This window comes from Ovis canadensis, chromosome 4, assembly GCF_042477335.2.
Source record: "Ovis canadensis isolate MfBH-ARS-UI-01 breed Bighorn chromosome 4, ARS-UI_OviCan_v2, whole genome shotgun sequence".
Lineage (NCBI taxonomy): Eukaryota > Metazoa > Chordata > Mammalia > Artiodactyla > Bovidae > Ovis > Ovis canadensis.
The window spans coordinates 79,484,129-79,501,114 of NC_091248.1; the positions used below are offsets into that span (position 1 = coordinate 79,484,129).

A 16,986-nucleotide genomic window follows, 5' to 3' on the forward strand; every position below is an offset into this window, starting at 1 on the left:
CTGACTTCTAACATTTAAATACTTCATGTATTTAAATGTTAATATTTAGCCATGCTTCTGCAATGCTGGTGGTGAAAAAAAGCCCTGACATTCTTATACCTCAGTATGCTCATGTGGTGAGGATTAAAATGGATATGAAAATATACTTTGAAATCATCTGTTTGACATATACGTAGTTAGCACCTACTGCATTCAGTGTACTATGGAGACATAAAGGTGAATCATAGGCAGTCCTTTTAGCCATCTGGAAAAACTCCCAAGCACTTATGCTAATGTAAGCTATCATTAACATAGATTAACATAGATGTTATTTCATAGCAGCCAATGATCATGACGTACTGCATACTATTCTTGAATGAGCTCATTTGCCATTGCATTTTCATTATCAATTCAGGCCATATTCAGAATAATTCTTAAATATAGAAACTACTTCCCGCCCACTCTCTTAGAAACGCAGCTCAAAACAAACTTCTTTCATTGCAAGCTTACAAAAACAGTAGGAAGCATTCTGATGAATGGAGAGCATATTGTGACTCTAACCTTTCATTACAAACCAAGTGGGAGAAAATGCTTGAAGTCATTTCAGTTTTATAAACTATAAGACACATAGGGAATGAAAATATCCCATTGATAAAGTGATGTCTGGGCTTCAGCATCCACCATGTTACTCATTGTAATCTGTTTATATTACTCATTATTGCCTAGCCTAGATGCCTAGTGAGGCTTGAATCTTTTCATCATGATTTTGCTCACATCTAAGAAAAAATCCTTGAACAGAATTAGACTGAAGAGTTGTTGATTGAATAGATATGAATCAGACTCCGAGCTCCAGTATGATTTTGAGTTAGATCACAAGATTTCAAACTCCAGGCCTATCCTTTGTCCCATTCATTGCTTTTATTAGGCTAGGTGCCATTAATTTTTCTTTCGCTTGTTTTTTTTTTAAGAAAAGAGAAATGTGTATCTTATTTTTTTTTATTATAAATGGCATTATCATGTTTATAAGGGACACAGTAAGGACATGTAAACAACATCCTGGTTAAAGAGTGCTAAGTAATTTTATTAGGGTTTATGGTTAGTATAATTTTGGGCCCCATGACCTCTGCGCTCTGATGTCACATTTTTTAATACATTATATTAAATAGCAAAAGGAGTTCTGCAGATACAGAAGGGTGCTAATCAGAGGACCTTAAAATAGGGAGTTGATCCTGGATTCTCCAGTTGGGCCCAGTGTAATCACATGAGTCCTTAAAACTCAAGAAGTATGTCAGGGGACTTCAGGGGACTTCCCTGATGGACCATTGGTTAAGACTTCCCTTTCCAGTTCAGGAGGTGTGGGTTTGATCCCTGGTCAGGGAGCTAAGATTTCAGATGCCTCATGCCCCCCACCCTCAAAAAAAAAACCAAAAGGGAACAGAAGCAGTATTGTAGCAAATTCAATAAAGACTTTAAAAATAGTCCACATCAAAAAAAAAAAAACAAAAAACAATCTTTAAAAAAAGAATTGTGGCAGAAGGAAGGTGAGCAGGACTCCATCAGCTGTTGCTGACTTGAAGATGGAGGTGCCAAGTGGAAAGCATGGAAAGGAAATGAATTCTGCCAATGCCCTGAAGGCACCTGGAGCTGTGTTTTCCACAGAGCTTCCAGAAAGGAATACAGCCTGCCAACACCTTGGTTTCAGCCCTGTGAGATCTTCACCAGAAAATCCAGCTGCACGATGATGGCTTCTGACCTACAGAACCCGTAGGAGTGTGTGCCTTACATGGGTGGTAATCAGTGAAGGGAACAATAGTAAACCAATAGGAGATGGAAACAGACTACTGAAGAAACTCTGTCATTTACCTGTTGAAGTTACTACTTGCTAATAATGTCTCCTCTGGCAATGGCAAATTATCCATGTCTTTTCCTTCAGGTTTTCACTGCCCACTACTTGTTGCCCACTCCCAGCCCACATACATGAGCATGAGCATGGCTTGCTCTCCAGAGTCATACACAGCATAATTCAAAGTCCACCTTTTCCAGCTGGCAAGGCATCCTTGTCATTGAATTAGTTGGGACACTCATATTTTGTAGACAGGGAAATTCTGGAAAGGTCTATTACTCACACCTTGTCACAGTTTGATAAATCTGGAATAAAATTCTTGCAGGAATTAAATTTCTGACTTCTTATGGTTGGTCATAAACCTTTGGGATTGATAGTATTGAATTTGGAAGAAGCAGGGAAACCTGAGCTATATTGAAATATGAAACTGTATTGAAATATGAATATTTCCCACAAAATAGCTTTTCCCACTCTCTGTTTCCAATAATGCTGCCCTCTAATGCCACCCACCATTTTTTTAACCACTCAGGCTAGGAATGTCAGGATCTTTAATATTTTTTTTATTTAAATTTATTTATTTTAATTGGCAAATAATTGCTCTACAATATTGTGATGGTTTTTGCCATACATAAATATGAATTTGCATAGGATCCCCCCTCCCACTTCCCTCCCAACCCCGTCCTTCCAGGATCATCTTTAATGCACCCTCCTTTGGACTGCAACTTCTTCGTGGCCGCCTGCATTCAGTGAGCTGATCAGCTGTAAGGATTCTAGTTCCATACCATCTATTCATCCTATAAGGACTTTTCAGTCCAAAAGTAGAGGTCTTATTTCTTTCCTTTGTGCTCTCTGCTTTGCTATCTCTCTCTCCATAGCATGCTGAACATATTATCTTTTGCATGTAAACTTCACTGCCTAATAAACCTGATTTGTATTCTTCAACCTGGCTTTTAATGCCTGTCATCACAGGGCCCTAATCAACCCTCACTCCTGCTCCACTGGGCTTCCCTCATAGCTCAGTTGGTAAAGAAGCTGCCTGCAATGCAGGAGACCCCGGTTCGATTCCTGGGTCAGAAAGACCTGCTGGAAAAGGGATAGGCTACCCACTCCAGTATTCTTGGGCTTTCCTTGTGGCTCAGCTGGTAAAGAATCCGCCTGCAATGCAAGAGACCCCGATTCAATCCCTGGATCAGGAAGATCCCCTGGAAAAGGGAAAGGTTATCCACTCCAGTATTCTGGCCTGGAGAATTCCATGGACTGTATAGTCCATGGGGTCGCAGAGTCAAACACGACTAAGTGACCTTCACTTTCACTTTCACTTTCCTGCTCCACTAAAGGGAATCATTTCCTTACTTACAATGAATCAGCTTTTGCCACTGGTACTTGTTCAGTTGTTCATTCTGAAAATGCCTGGTTCCATCCTTGCTCAGTCCAGGCTTCATTATGTTATTAATTGTTTGTTGTATGTTCATTTAATAGTTCGTTGGCTTTGATTTATTAGAAGTAAGTTATACTTAAGATATAATTTTGTCAGTATATTTGGATAAGGAGGGGAGTTACACTGATATTTGTGAGAACTGTGATTGTGTAGTTGTTTAGACACCTTCTGCTGGTTGAACTGAGGCTCCTTGGTTCGGATTGTTTAGATGGTACACTGTCTCCCATTCATAATCTTATCTTAAAATGTTAAATTATTAACTTTACATGAGCTTGGAGAAAGAGGTATGTCGGTGGGGGGGAAATAGATAGAGGAAGTTGGGATAAATGAGTGGGGACAGGGTGTTAGGGAAGAAAAGAAAGACATTGCCAAAATAAGAAAAATATATGTGAATGAAAAATATCAACAATATTTGTAATATAAAATCATAACTATGCAATTTTATGAAAAAACTGAGTAAACATATAAACAGTGACCCAAAGGAATAGTGACTTAAAGATTATAAAGTGAGAAGTCTGGAGTGTGTGGCTTGTTTCAGGACTAGCTGTGAGACCTTGGGTAAGTTACTGAACCTCTCCTAGCCTCAGTTTTCTCATCTATGAAGTGGGGATGAAAGGAGTACCTACCTATATGGAGTTGTGTGTATTGCATGAGTTTCTTTGTGTAAACAGGCGAACACAAAGGGAAGCTCCCATAAGTGTTAACCCTGAGGAGGATGTCCCTTGCTGCTTTCAGGGTGGTTTTACTGTTTTCTTGCAACTGTCAAGATTTTATTTGCCAGTCTTTTTTTCATTTAATTTTGTTGATTTTTCATCTTATTCTTTTTCCTCCTTGCGTCTATTTGTTCATGGTACATTAGTTTGGTTTCTTGAGATGTATAATCAAGAATGCCAAAATGTTTCCTGACATTTCATGCTGGATTATGCTACAAGTCATTTTTTAAAATATAGTTTTTTTCCTGAGTTTTTTCCTGTGCTCATTCTTTCCCTAACTATGAAGTCTTTTCTTCATAGGTTATATGTAGTTTGTTTGGTTTTCCCTTGTGCTTGCTGATGTTTGAAGAAACCTGTCCCCATCCACATCACCAAAGTTGGTAGTTCAGTGTAGTTATTATCTTCAAAGAAGACAATAATTTCAGTAGTTAGGTGAAGACCAAAATTAGTAATTGACTGAAAAAAAGTTAGAGTGAGAATTATTAGAAATTAACCTGTTTGCTTTTAAATTATTTTTGTTAACAAATCAAATAAATATGTTTTATTCACTGATATCTTATAGAGAACCCAGGCTGCCTTCGTTTTTAAACTAAATTTCATTTATATTACTTACATATTTAAAAAGTTTTTGACCTCACTGTGGGGCATAGGGGTCCTAGTTCCCCAACCAGGGATCAAACAATGTCCCCTGCAATGGAAGTGTGGAGTCTTAACCACAGACCACCAGGAAAGTCCCTAGCTGCTTTCTGAATTCTTCCAATTTAGGTACTCATATTTACAATACCTTAACCCTGCCTCTGTCTAAGACTTCTAGTTTTATTTCTTCAAAGGAATGGAAACTTAAAAATTTCATGAAGAAAACTGAGTGGAGAATCTCCCCAAAGTTTTATAATTTTTTTCTACTGTTGCCCAGTGATCACACCTATTAAGACACCAGTTCTTTTAGTGACTGTGTAAAGCATTGAACTTCTATGGACATAACCTTTGTGTTCACATTTTATTGGTTTAGGTCATATTTTATTATATAATTATAATAATAAGTACAATTTGTCAAAATTGCATTTGAAATAAATCACACTGAAGCTTGTAATCATTAACTCAACTAGTACAAAAGTAAGCAGTGATACCAAAGGGTGAGCTGACGGTACAAATGTTCCATCCTGCGGCCATCAGGCAGTGTGGTGTACAGAAGGGAGGGGAGGCACCAGTGAATCCAGAGTCTGTGAAATAGCAGTCATTTGAGGGAGCTTCAAACAGAGCAGTGGTTCTCAAACTTCAGCATGCATCATAATTATCTGTATGCTTAGTATAACGCAGATTGGTGGGCTGCAACCCAGAGTTTCGGATCCCAGTGGGACTAGGGTGAGGGCTTGCATTTCTAACAACCTTCCAGGTGATGCTAACTCTACTGTCACAGGGAACACACTTTGAAGACCACTGAACTGCAGCCAATTTTGGTAACATGGATGGGGACAGGTTTCTTCCAACCTAGATCGGGGGACTGCAACCCAGAGACAAAACGTTATTTGGCAGAAAACCAAATGTTGTCTTTCCACTGTATCTACTATCCGTCTTCTGGTGGATAAGCACTAGGTTATCTGTTACTCTTAGCTTTGGTATTGTGTTGAAACTTAAAATTTTTTTCTGTGTCTACTCAGGAACTTTATTTGAAATTTGGTAAAGGATGGAATGAGAACTGTTAAAGTCTCACATTCATTATGTTTTGCTTCTTTGGGAAAAAACAAAAAAAACCTACTAGTTAGCTCTGTCAACCATGCTAGGCAGGCTGTTTTCAAATCAAACATTCCCTAGTCTCCTTACAGAAGGAAAAAAAAAAAACAAAAACATTTCTGTCTGTCAGAAATGCGTGTTTGGCAATAGCTTGCCAGCTGCAGGGTAGATAGGCTGCAATGTGGGTGTGTTGTCAGCAAGCTGAAGACTTTGAGAAGCAGGCAGATTATGTGATTGCTCTGTAATCTCCTTTTCAGAACTGGCTGACGGAGCTGGAGATCTTTGCTATAATCTTCTCAGCTGCCATCCATGACTATGAGCACACCGGAACCACCAACAATTTCCACATTCAGACCCGGTGAGGATGTTGAAATGTTTGGAAAAGAGGCAAGAGGGGTCAGGGATAGAGTGTGGAAGTCAGAGAGGGGCAGCCACCTTTCTTTTGCGTGGTGGCTCTATTTTGAGTTTCTGAACAAAAAAAAAAAAATGAACTTATATAACAAGAGATCAGCTGGGTCAGCTTCAATCAAAACCTAAGAATTAAAGAAACCATTTGCTCCTGATTTTCCTATGTTATTCACATATTAAATATGGATATACTTCTCTTAGTCACTTCAATCATGTCCAAATCTTTGCGACTCCATGAACTATAGCTCACTAGGCTCCTCTGTCCATGGAATTCTCCAGGCAAGAATACTGGAATGGGTTGCCATTCCCTTCTTCAGGGGATCTTCCCAACCCAGGGATCGAACCCACGTCTCCTGCGTCTCCTGCATTGCGAGCAGATTCTTTACGACCTGAGCCACCAAGGAAGATCTATTCTCTAGTTTAATGCTAGCTATTTTTGTATGTATGGGTTATACATATTCTTTGTTGTCGTTCAGTCCCTAAGTCATGTCCAACTCTTTGTGACCCCATGGACTGCAGCACATCAGGCTTCCCTGTCCTCCGCTATCTCCCAGAGTTTGCTCAAATTCATGTCCATTGAGTTGGTGATGCCATCTAACCATGCGTACTGTACCCATTTCTAATAGGCGAAACAATGTACATAAAGGCGCAGATACCACGTAGGCTAAATCAGGGAGGACAGGCAAGGACTGAAGTAATTCTCTTGACAGTAGCAATAGCAGAGCCATCTTACCCTCTGACCTCAGGGATTCTGCTGATGCTTTTCTCATCCTCCCTGATTTCATCTCTGCCCTGTTCAGTGGGTATGTCACTCCCCGACACAAGGCTTTGGGAGCTAGGTGGTCTCATGTAGGCCACTTTGCACCCTCTGTAAGGAGCTTCACAGGTAGACACAAACCTCTGTGGGGCATAGGTCCAGGTGCCTCCCTCAGAACCTCTTCACTGTAACAGACATCATAAATCGATTTTGGTAATTTTTTTCTTATCAAAATGCAGATTTGTCCAGAATTCCAGGCAAGCAGTACAGTCAATTGTCATTTCCATTTAGGGTAAAACCTTATCTGCCTTCTCCTGGTCTAAGAACTTAACCTCTCTTAAGACAATGATGTAGAACTGGAGAGACTCTTGACAGTAGGATTAATTGGATCTTGACATAGAAATCAAAAGAAAGTAGAACTGGAAAAAGGCAGTGAGACACAGAGAAAGAATATTGTGGAGAGGGTTGAGTTTAAGACTAAAATACTTGCTGATTTCACTTGAAAAAGGCAGGTGCACACTCCAGATATATTTGTGTTTGCTAAGTCATTCTACATGTGTTTAATGAAGCCAGCACTTAATTATGGGGTACACAAAAGAAGGCAATATCATCTGATCTCTGTTCCGAAGGGCATTTCAATAGAATGGAAGCAGACAAAAGGTCTTCAGCCGCATGCTTCATTTTCTGCTTTCTGCCTCCTCATAGAGTGTCTTGGCTGCTGTGGAGCAGCTTTCTGTAGCTTTGTTGCAAGATCTTTGAATACAGGGATTCCACAGAGCATCTCTGTTTAATAGGTATCTGCCAGTGGAGCCTTGACAGAGATGGCGGTGAATAGCACCTGCTGAAGGAAGAGAGGTGGGTGGAACATTTGTACCTGGATCTTGGCTGGAGAGCAATGTCAAAACTAGTCACAACTCAAAGGAAAATGGCTTAATTACAGTAGTTAGAAAATAGCTTAATGTCACAAAATACACGTCAGTTGGTCCCTTACTTACTCAATGGATATAAGATTAGATCTTCCACCTCCTCAGGATTTGCTTGTTTTGTGTTATCTCCACTGGAGTGGGAAAATTCCAGAGGGTTCAGTTGAGCTTGGTTTGGAATGAAATTTAAACTTTCATCTTCTTTAACTGAATTTTATCCATAGCATCTCTGCCTCTGAGATCCTTGTTTAGGAAACTAAATATGTGACCAGGTTCTTTGCTCTTCAATGGACAGACTGTTGATCCTAACACTTTCAAGGTATTCTACATACATTCCAAAGTTTGGAATGCAGATGGTAGTTGGAAGTTATCTTGAGGGGAAATGGCTGAACTGTCAGAATACATTGCCTTTATTTAAACCCTGAAAGCCACTGTGGAGCTCTGCAAACTCTCAGTTTATGTATCTGGGGCTCAGCTTCCTTCATGAGAAATGAACAAGCTCTAATAATCTAAAGTTTCATTAAATTAAATGTATTAAAATAGTATACCTCCTTATGTTGGTGTCATTCAGCTGTTTGAGGAAGTGACTAACAATTGTCATATAACCCTTATATTTTTTATTCTCAACTTCCCATGTATGACTTTCATATGGCAAAATTTTAGGATCAAGCTACTAACAAAAGAACTTGCAAATATACCTGCCAGGTGGTATGTGTTCACAGAATTACAACTAAAACAAACAAACACATTCTCTCATTGAATAAAATAAAAATAATCATTTCATAAAATAAAAGGAAGTTTGACATGACCTGCATTAAAAAAAAAATCACCTATACAGGTAAAAATCACCACTACAGGTAATTGAGATTTTGTTATAGAATAATTTTTAGAGAGTCCTCAAGTTGGATATCACATGTGAAACAATATCCATATATTGACATTTCAATACCCTACAAACATCAATTGATAAATTGTAGTGTTGGTGTTAGCTTTTTGATTGATATAACTGACATGGGGGCAAAGTTAATTGGTAAAGTAGGATAAAGAGATGGTATGTTTCTACCTTTAGGAGAGTTACCTGAAAAATCTCAGCTGTTCAACATCCTAAATTATTTTTCTTGGCTTTCTGTTCAGGTCTGACCCAGCAATTCTGTACAATGATAGGTCTGTTTTAGAAAATCACCATTTAAGTGCAGCCTATCGCCTTCTGCAGGAGGATGAGGAAATGAATATTTTGATCAACCTCTCAAAGGATGACTGGAGGTAAGGATGAGCCACAGGAGAGTTTTGGAAGCCAGGTAAGGAACAGTGAGGAGACATCAAGTGTGCTTGTTTTGAAGAAAATAATACTCTGAAGTTTTTCTTGCTGTTTCTCTTTTCTTTTCTTGACACAAATATTCAAATATATTGTACACACTTTGGACATATTTGCTATTAGTTACCTTAAGAAACCTGGGCTTCCCTGGTGGCTCAGAGGTTAAAAGCATCTGCCCGGAATGCAGGAGACCCAGGTTCGATCCCTGGGTTGGGAAGATCCCCTGGAGAAGGAAATGGCAACCCACTCCAGTACTCTTGCCTGGAGAATCCCATGGAGGGAGGAGCCTGGTAGGCTATAGTCCATGGGGTTGCAAAGAGTCAGACACAACTGAGCGACTTCACACACCTTAAGAAACCAGTATTGTTTTCATCTTAAATGAATTTTATCATTTAACATATTTCTGTCATTTTATCTTTGATTGGACTTCTTAAAAAAATCTTTCAAAATTTGCTAAGGAAATTGACACTTTAAAATAATCATGGGTACTTAATTCTGTCACCTAAATGGCACTAGTGTGTCTTTGAACTTGGGTAGAGCTGAGTTTGAATGTGAACACAATCATTTATTAGCTGTATGTCATTTAGGAAGCTACTCAACCCCATTACACCTTTAAAAAATTTAATTTCTAGAAAATTTATAATAACATTTACCTTATAATTTTGTTAGGGTAATAATAAATGCTAAAATCCATCAAAAATGCTTAATTCACTTTGTGATACATATAGCAAGCCTGTGGATCATTGTAGCTGTTAATGTAGGGTCAAAATGTTTCAAAACTTGTAGGAAAAGTCATTTAAATGCACAAAAACTTCTGAATCTATGGTGGTGCAAATAATACTTGTATTTTAATTGAATGATTTGTTGTTTATTGAGTATCTCTGTGCCATTATACAAGGATTCAGAGAAATAAGCCATTCTGAACAACAAATCGGAAACTGATTTTCAGGAAGAGTTGGCTATTAGTTTCCATGCAGCTCTAGTTCATTAAAACCTAAAGGAGCATTTGTCTTGGATTTTATTGGAAAATGGTAGATTTAAGAAGCATCTAAAAATGCAGAGCATTTCAGTGAATCAATGCAAATCTTTCAGAAAAAGAAGCCCTCTATCCAATTTAAATGTTTGTAAAAGTATAATGAAAGATTTGAATATGGCAGAGAACAGCTTTACACATATTCAGATGTGTCCTGGTTTTGAAGGATTTGTGCTTATTTAGATAGTGTATGTTCCTGGTCTCAGGACAGTCTAATGAAGTGCTCCAGAGCTTACATGATTACCTCTTTTTTCTTTCTTACTTTCTTCCCACCCTCCCTTCATTTCTTCCTTACTTTTCTTATCCCAGGGGAGGGAAACAGGGAGGCAAAGTCAGGTAGGTGCATTCTAGAGCTCCATGAATCCTAAAGAAAGTTGAGCAAGGCTGTCAGGAAGTTCTTGAGCCACATTCAGCCATCAGAGGAGTTCCATGTCTCCCAGGAAGAGATACCTTCAGTCACCTGATGCAGCCCGGGGAAACATAACCTTGGGCAAAAACGGCAATAGTTTTCAAAATGTAGTAGCTGAGGTCCATGGCCAATTAAAGTCCTGTAGTTGGAAGTCTGCGTGATATATTCTCATGGCCACTGTGCCATGGAGATTAAAATATTATACTAAATGGCTGTATAATAGTCCATCTGTGGAAGTGCCATAATTAGTTTTGAATGTGTGAGTATGGGTTCATTTCTGTGTTTGGGTTATTATGAAGAATCCTACAATGAATCTCTTTAATGTATTTTTATATGTAGAATTAATGGATCACAGAATGTTTGATGTTTTAAGGTTCTTGTTGAATTTTGTCACATTGCTTTCAGGTAATGTGCTGATACTGCTGGCCTGTGGGATTTGCGGGCAGATGGGAGTTATGGCTGGATGGGCATAATTGCCTCGTAACCTATTTTCAAAGTACAGATATACCACTTCTATTATCTATAGTTTTGTTAAGGATTTTCTGTTTCTACTTAACTATATGTTTGTCAGAATTTAGTTATGTTATTTGTGCTTCCACTTTGCTATGATCATGAGTCTCATTCATTGTTCAGTGTACTGCTATGTTAGGGAGGCTGGTTTTGGCAATATCTAAACCCAGAATCATTGCAACACACTGGAACATATCAGTTCACACTGGAATACACTAATATCCACCAATGCAAACATCCTAATTATTTATCATTAGCTCTGTAAAGTAATACTCAAAATTCTCCAAGCCAGGCTTCAACAATATGTGAACCATGAACTTCCAGGTGTTCAAGTTGATTTTAGAAAAGGCAGAGGAACCAGAGATCAAATTGCCAACATCTGCTGGATCATCAAAAAAGCAAGAGAGTTCCAGAAAAACATATATTTCTGCTTTATTGACTATGTCAAAGCCTTTGACTGTGTGGATCAAAACAAACTGTGGAAAATTCTGAAAGAGATGGGAATACCAGACCACCTGACCTGCCTCTTGAGAAATCTGTTTGTAGGTCAGGAAGCAACAGCTAGAACTGGACATGGAACAACGGGCTGGAAAAGGAGTACATCAAGGCTGTATATTGTTACCCTGCTTATTTAACTTATATGCAGAGTACATCATGAGAAATGCTGGGCTGGAGGAAGCACAAGCTGGAATCAAAACTGGCAGGAGAAATATTGATAACCTCAGATATGCAGATGATACCACCCTTATGGCAGAAAGTGAAGAACTAAAGGGCCTCTTGATGAAAGTGAAAGGGGAGAGTGAAAAAGTTGGCTTAAAGCTCAACATTCAGAAAACTAAGATCATGGCATCCAATCCTATTACTTCATGGGAAATAGATGGAGAAACAGTGGAAACAGTGTCAGACTTTATTTTGGGGGGTTCCAAAATCACTGCAGATGGTGACTGCAGCCATGAAATTAAAAGATGCTTACTCCTTGGAAGAAAAGTTATGACCAACCTAGATAGCATATTCAAAAGCAGAGACATTACTTTGCCAACAAAGGTCTATCTAGTCAAGGCTATGGTTTTTCCTGTGGTCATGTATGGATGTAAGAGTTGGACTGTGAAGAAAGCTGAGCACCGAAGAATTGATGCTTTGGAACTGTGGTGTTGGAGAAGACTCTTGAGAGTCCCTTGGACAGCAGGTAGATCCAACCAGTCCATCCTAAAGAAAATCAGTCCTCAGTGTTCATCAGAAGGACTGATATTGAAGCTGAAACCCCAATACTTTGGCTACCTGATGCGAAGAGCTGATTCATTTGAAAAGACCCTGATGCTGAAAGTTTGACGGTGGGAGGAGAAAGGGATGACAGAGGATGAGATGATTGGATGGCATCACCGACTCAATGGAGATGAGTTTGGGTAAACTCTGGGAATTGGTGATGGACAGGGAGGCCTGGTGTGCTGTAGTCCATGGGGTCACAAAGAGTTGGACATGATTGAGCCACTGAACTGAACTGAACTGCATTCTTATTGGTTGGTATTTGTGAAGTGCTAGTTTAGAATACTTTGAATCCTACCTCTGATCAAAATAAGTTGTAAAATTGAATGGTGTGGCAAGACATAAGTAAATTTAGTATATAAAAGTTAAACTAGTCACTTGAAAAATATATTTTAATGAAATCTGTTTATGTGCTAGCTTTATATATTTTTGTTCTTTTTTAAGTCAGCATAATCTTTATTTTCTCAAAAAGAGTGAAATATAGTCAAATTAGGTCATGGAACATCTCAGATATAGGAATTTCTGGTTCAGTGGAAACATCTTTATAATTATAACCCATAGTGCCATACTTTTTGCTACTCCTGTTTTGGGGGATTCTGTAAGTTAAGAAAAGATTGTAGTTGCTAACTTCTTAAGTTACATAGATTTAGTGTTCATTTAAGGACATGTTTGAAAATATTATTTTATCATATTTTATTAATATTGAGATATATTGCTTCAAGACAATGGTATTATCCCATAAATAAAATATTAACTTTTTTTAGAGTTCTCAGTAAAGCCCATTAACCCAAAGATGACATATGTTTAGTATTTTACATCTTTCTAGGGAAGCAATTTAATGTCTGGTAGATTCTATTTGGATACAGAAGTGCAGTGGACTTTTTAAGGACTTTATAAGTGAATATATTACCGTGTATTTACTGCATTTCAAAGTGGAAAAACATGAAATTCCACACTGGGAATGCCAATTCAGCTGCTTATAAAGCAGTTCTACAAATAACAACTATTAACTATAGACAGAAACAAGATCAAAGTGCCAACTTTGTTGAATCATAGTGAAAACAGGAAATTCCAGAAAAACATCTACTTCTGTTTCATTGACTATGCTAAAGACTTTGACTGTCTGGATCACAGCAAACTGTGGAAAGTTCTTCAAGAGATGGTAATGCCAGATCACCTTACCTGTCTCCTGAGAAACCCGTATGTGGATCAAAAAGCAACAGTTAGAACTGGACATGGAACAACTGACTGGTTCCAAATTGGGAAAGGAGTATGACAAGGCTGTGTATTGTCACCCTGCTTATTTACTTTATATGCAGAGAGTACATCATGTAAAATGCTGGGCTGGATGAATCACAAGCTGGAATCAAGATTACTGAGAGAAGTATCAACAGCTTCAAATATGCAAATGATGCCACTCTACTGGTAGAAAGGAAAGAGAGACTAAAGAACCTCTTGATGAAGGTAAAAGAGGAGACTGAAAAAGCTGGCTTAAAACTCGGCATCCATAAAATGAAGATCATGGCATCTGGGCCTATCACTTCATTGCAAACAGAAGGGGAAAAAGTATAAGCAGTGACAGATTTTATTTTCTTGGGCTCCAAAATCACTGCAGATGGTGACTGCAGCCATGAAATTAAAAGATGCTTGCTTCTTGGAAGGATAACTATGACAAACCTAGAGAGTGTATTAAAAACCAGAGACATCACTTTGCTGACAAAGGTCTGTATAGTCAAAGCTATGGTCTTCCCAATAGTCTTGAACAGATGTGAGAGTTGGACCATAAAGAAAGCTGAGTGCAGAAGAATTGATGATTTTGAATTGTGGTGCTGGAGAAGACTCCTGAGGGCCCCTTGTACAGCAAGGAGATCAGATCAGTCAATCCTAAAAGTAATCAACCCTGAATACTCATTGGAAAGACTGATGCTGAAGCTCCAGTACTTTAGCCACCTGATGGAAGAGCCAACTCATAGGAAAAGACCCTGATGCTGGGCAAGATTAAAGGCAAAAGAAGAAGAGGATGTCAAAGGATGAGATGGTTAGATAGCATCACTGATTCAAAGGGCATGAATCTGAGCAAACTGTAAGATGGTGAAGGACAGGGGAGCCTGGCATGCTACAATACATGGGGTCAGAAAGAGTTGGACATGACTTAGTGACTGAACATCAACAACAATGAACAAAATGCAGAGACAAAAACACAACCTGCAATGACTTGAGGGCTCTAGAGAGTAAACAAAATTGGACAAATTTTGAAGGTGTGTTAAAATTTGGAGACTCTGATAGGAAGAGGTGACTGTGATGTTTTTGTCTCTGAAGGGAGTCTCAGCCAAGGCAATACTGGATGGTTAAAACTAGATTTATACAAAACCTTTCAGTATGTTTCTGGCTAGAGGCATTCAGTGGGGGAAGGAAAAGATTTTCAACAAATGGTGTTGGAGCAAATGGTTATCAATATTAAAAAAAAAAACTTTTACCTTTACCTGACATCATACTCAAAAATTATCTTGAAATTGATCATAGACCTAAACATAATAAAGATTGAAATGATAGGACTTTCAGAGGAAAAGTCCTTTCAGTAGTGAGAGATTTCTCAGAAATCTCTCCCCCAAAAGCATGAAACCTTAAATAATTATTTTAAAATGTAAAACATTTTCTCTTTGAAAGATACTGGTTTAAAAAAAAAGCAAGAGGAGTAGGAGAAATTATTTACAACACATTGAAATGTACTGAATTGTGCAGCCTATATGGAAGTAGTTTATTCTATGCAAATTCTACTTCAATAAAGTTCTTAGAGACAGTAAAAAGATCAGTGTTTGACCGGGGTTCAAGGCCAAGAAGGTAAGCATAGGCAAAGTATATGGGATTTTAGGGTGTGGAAACGATTCTTATACTATTAATGGTAGGAACGTGAGCGGATGCTTTGTCTAACCCCACAGAACTGTGCAACATGAGAACTGTCCCTCAGGCGAACCATGGGCTAGAGTGAACGCAAAGTGTAGATACTGGTCATCAATTATAACACATGTACAGCATTAATGTAAGAGGTTAATAAGGAAGGAAACTGTAGGGGAGAAGGGGTATATGAGAGCTCTCTGTACTATCCTCTCAATTTTTCTGTAAACCTAAAACTGCTCTAAAAATGTCTATTTAAAAAAATAGGATCCCTATATCCCATGTACACCATGGATTATCAGTCACTCTCCTAGGATTAATTTCAAATTAATTTTTTTCTCAAATCTTGAGCTCAGTGCAAAAAAGGAATGCTTTCCTATACTTTGTTTCATTGAAATTTTTCCTGTGAATTAATTTTCCAATGATGTGCATTCCACATATGTTCCTAATAAATGATTTCCTTCATCTTTAATCATTTCTCATAAAAGCCTACCTAAAAGACTCGTTAGATTTGAAATATCACAACTAATTAACTGATTTTGATTAGAACTGGAAAAGAATAAACTAATTTTTACTTTCTATTTTTTACTTCCACCCTTTTTCCTCTGTGATGTATCTCTGAAAGGGAATTTCGGACTTTGGTAATTGAGATGGTGATGGCCACAGATATGTCCTGTCATTTTCAGCAAATCAAAGCAATGAAGACTGCTCTTCAACAGCCAGAAGCGTGAGTGAGCCTGTAACCTCATGTGTTTTTATAGGTGTTTGACCTCCTACTTGTCCATGTCACTGTACCTTTAAAGTTTATCTCTTTTAATATAACTTTATTAAATGGTCTCATAAAGTAATGATGCTTGGAGGAGAGCACATGAGAATATTACCTATCATAGATATTTCTCATTAGGGTTAAAATAAATAATAGGGGCAGTAACAATTTGCCCTAATGAGAATTTAAAAGATCCCTTCAATGCAGAGGCAACAAATAAAGGTCAGTGAGTGACTCTTGGATTCTTGTTGTCTTTTTCATGATGGCAGATATTCCAGAAATGGTTTTGAGTCAGTTTTTGAGGTGTCCAGTTCAATAAACATGGAGACCATGCCGATAAATGTCCCAGTTGGAGGATGAAATGATGACTTCCCCCCAGTTCAGCAGCAGAGGGCTTTGAGATAGGAAAATGGAAGGGATTTTTAAAAAATAGTGGTATTTAAAAAACTCTTACTGAGATTTTGTGAGTCTGGTCATTACGTGTTTGCGTCCTTTGGGTTTACAGAATTGAAAAGCCAAAAGCATTATCCTTGATGTTGCACACGGCAGACATCAGCCATCCAGCAAAAGCGTGGGAGCTCCACCATCGCTGGACCATGTCACTCCTGGAGGAGTTCTTCAGACAGGTACCTTGTTGCTTTGTTCCCCCCACTGGTGTCGTCCGTGGATATAGCCTGACTTTTATATTTCAGCAACACTGTGATCAGGACTGTTATGGTTACGATTATCTTCTTTTTGAAGGGATGGTTTACAGCTTTTATTTTTTTGGCCTTCTAGTCATGTGATGTTTGACTCTCACCTACGTTCTGATTGTCAGAATGATATGGTATTTCTGTCCTACACATTTCTGTTTGGGCGGGTGCGGAAAGCATTTCCTTGTGGCAATCTTTTGTCAAAATATCATCTGAGATACGGTTTTACATTTTTTTCTAATGCGGTAACCAAATGGCAGTCACTGTGACCTGCTTCTCTGTTATAATTGACTGGGCTGTTCCTTTCTAGC

The 16,986-nt window shown here is 38.4% G+C and overlaps 1 protein-coding gene and 1 non-coding gene across 15 annotated transcripts in view; both read left to right on the top strand.

Annotated features, from left to right (window-relative positions):
- The window catches only part of PDE1C (phosphodiesterase 1C), a 541,038-nt gene that overhangs the window by 424,046 nt on the left and 100,006 nt on the right, over positions 1-16,986 (top strand). For all 14 annotated transcript variants that reach the window (XM_069588072.1, XM_069588069.1, XM_069588073.1 and 11 more), the window contains 4 exons: positions 5,962-6,062; positions 8,927-9,055; positions 15,843-15,944; positions 16,489-16,609. In XM_069588072.1, coding sequence (XP_069444173.1) covers positions 5,962-6,062; positions 8,927-9,055; positions 15,843-15,944; positions 16,489-16,609 — 453 coding nt within the window. The remainder of the gene's footprint in view (positions 1-5,961; positions 6,063-8,926; positions 9,056-15,842; positions 15,945-16,488; positions 16,610-16,986) is intronic.
- TRNAS-GGA (transfer RNA serine (anticodon GGA)) lies at positions 9,252-9,324 on the top strand. Its single transcript has one exon. It is a non-coding gene; the product is annotated as a tRNA-Ser (tRNA).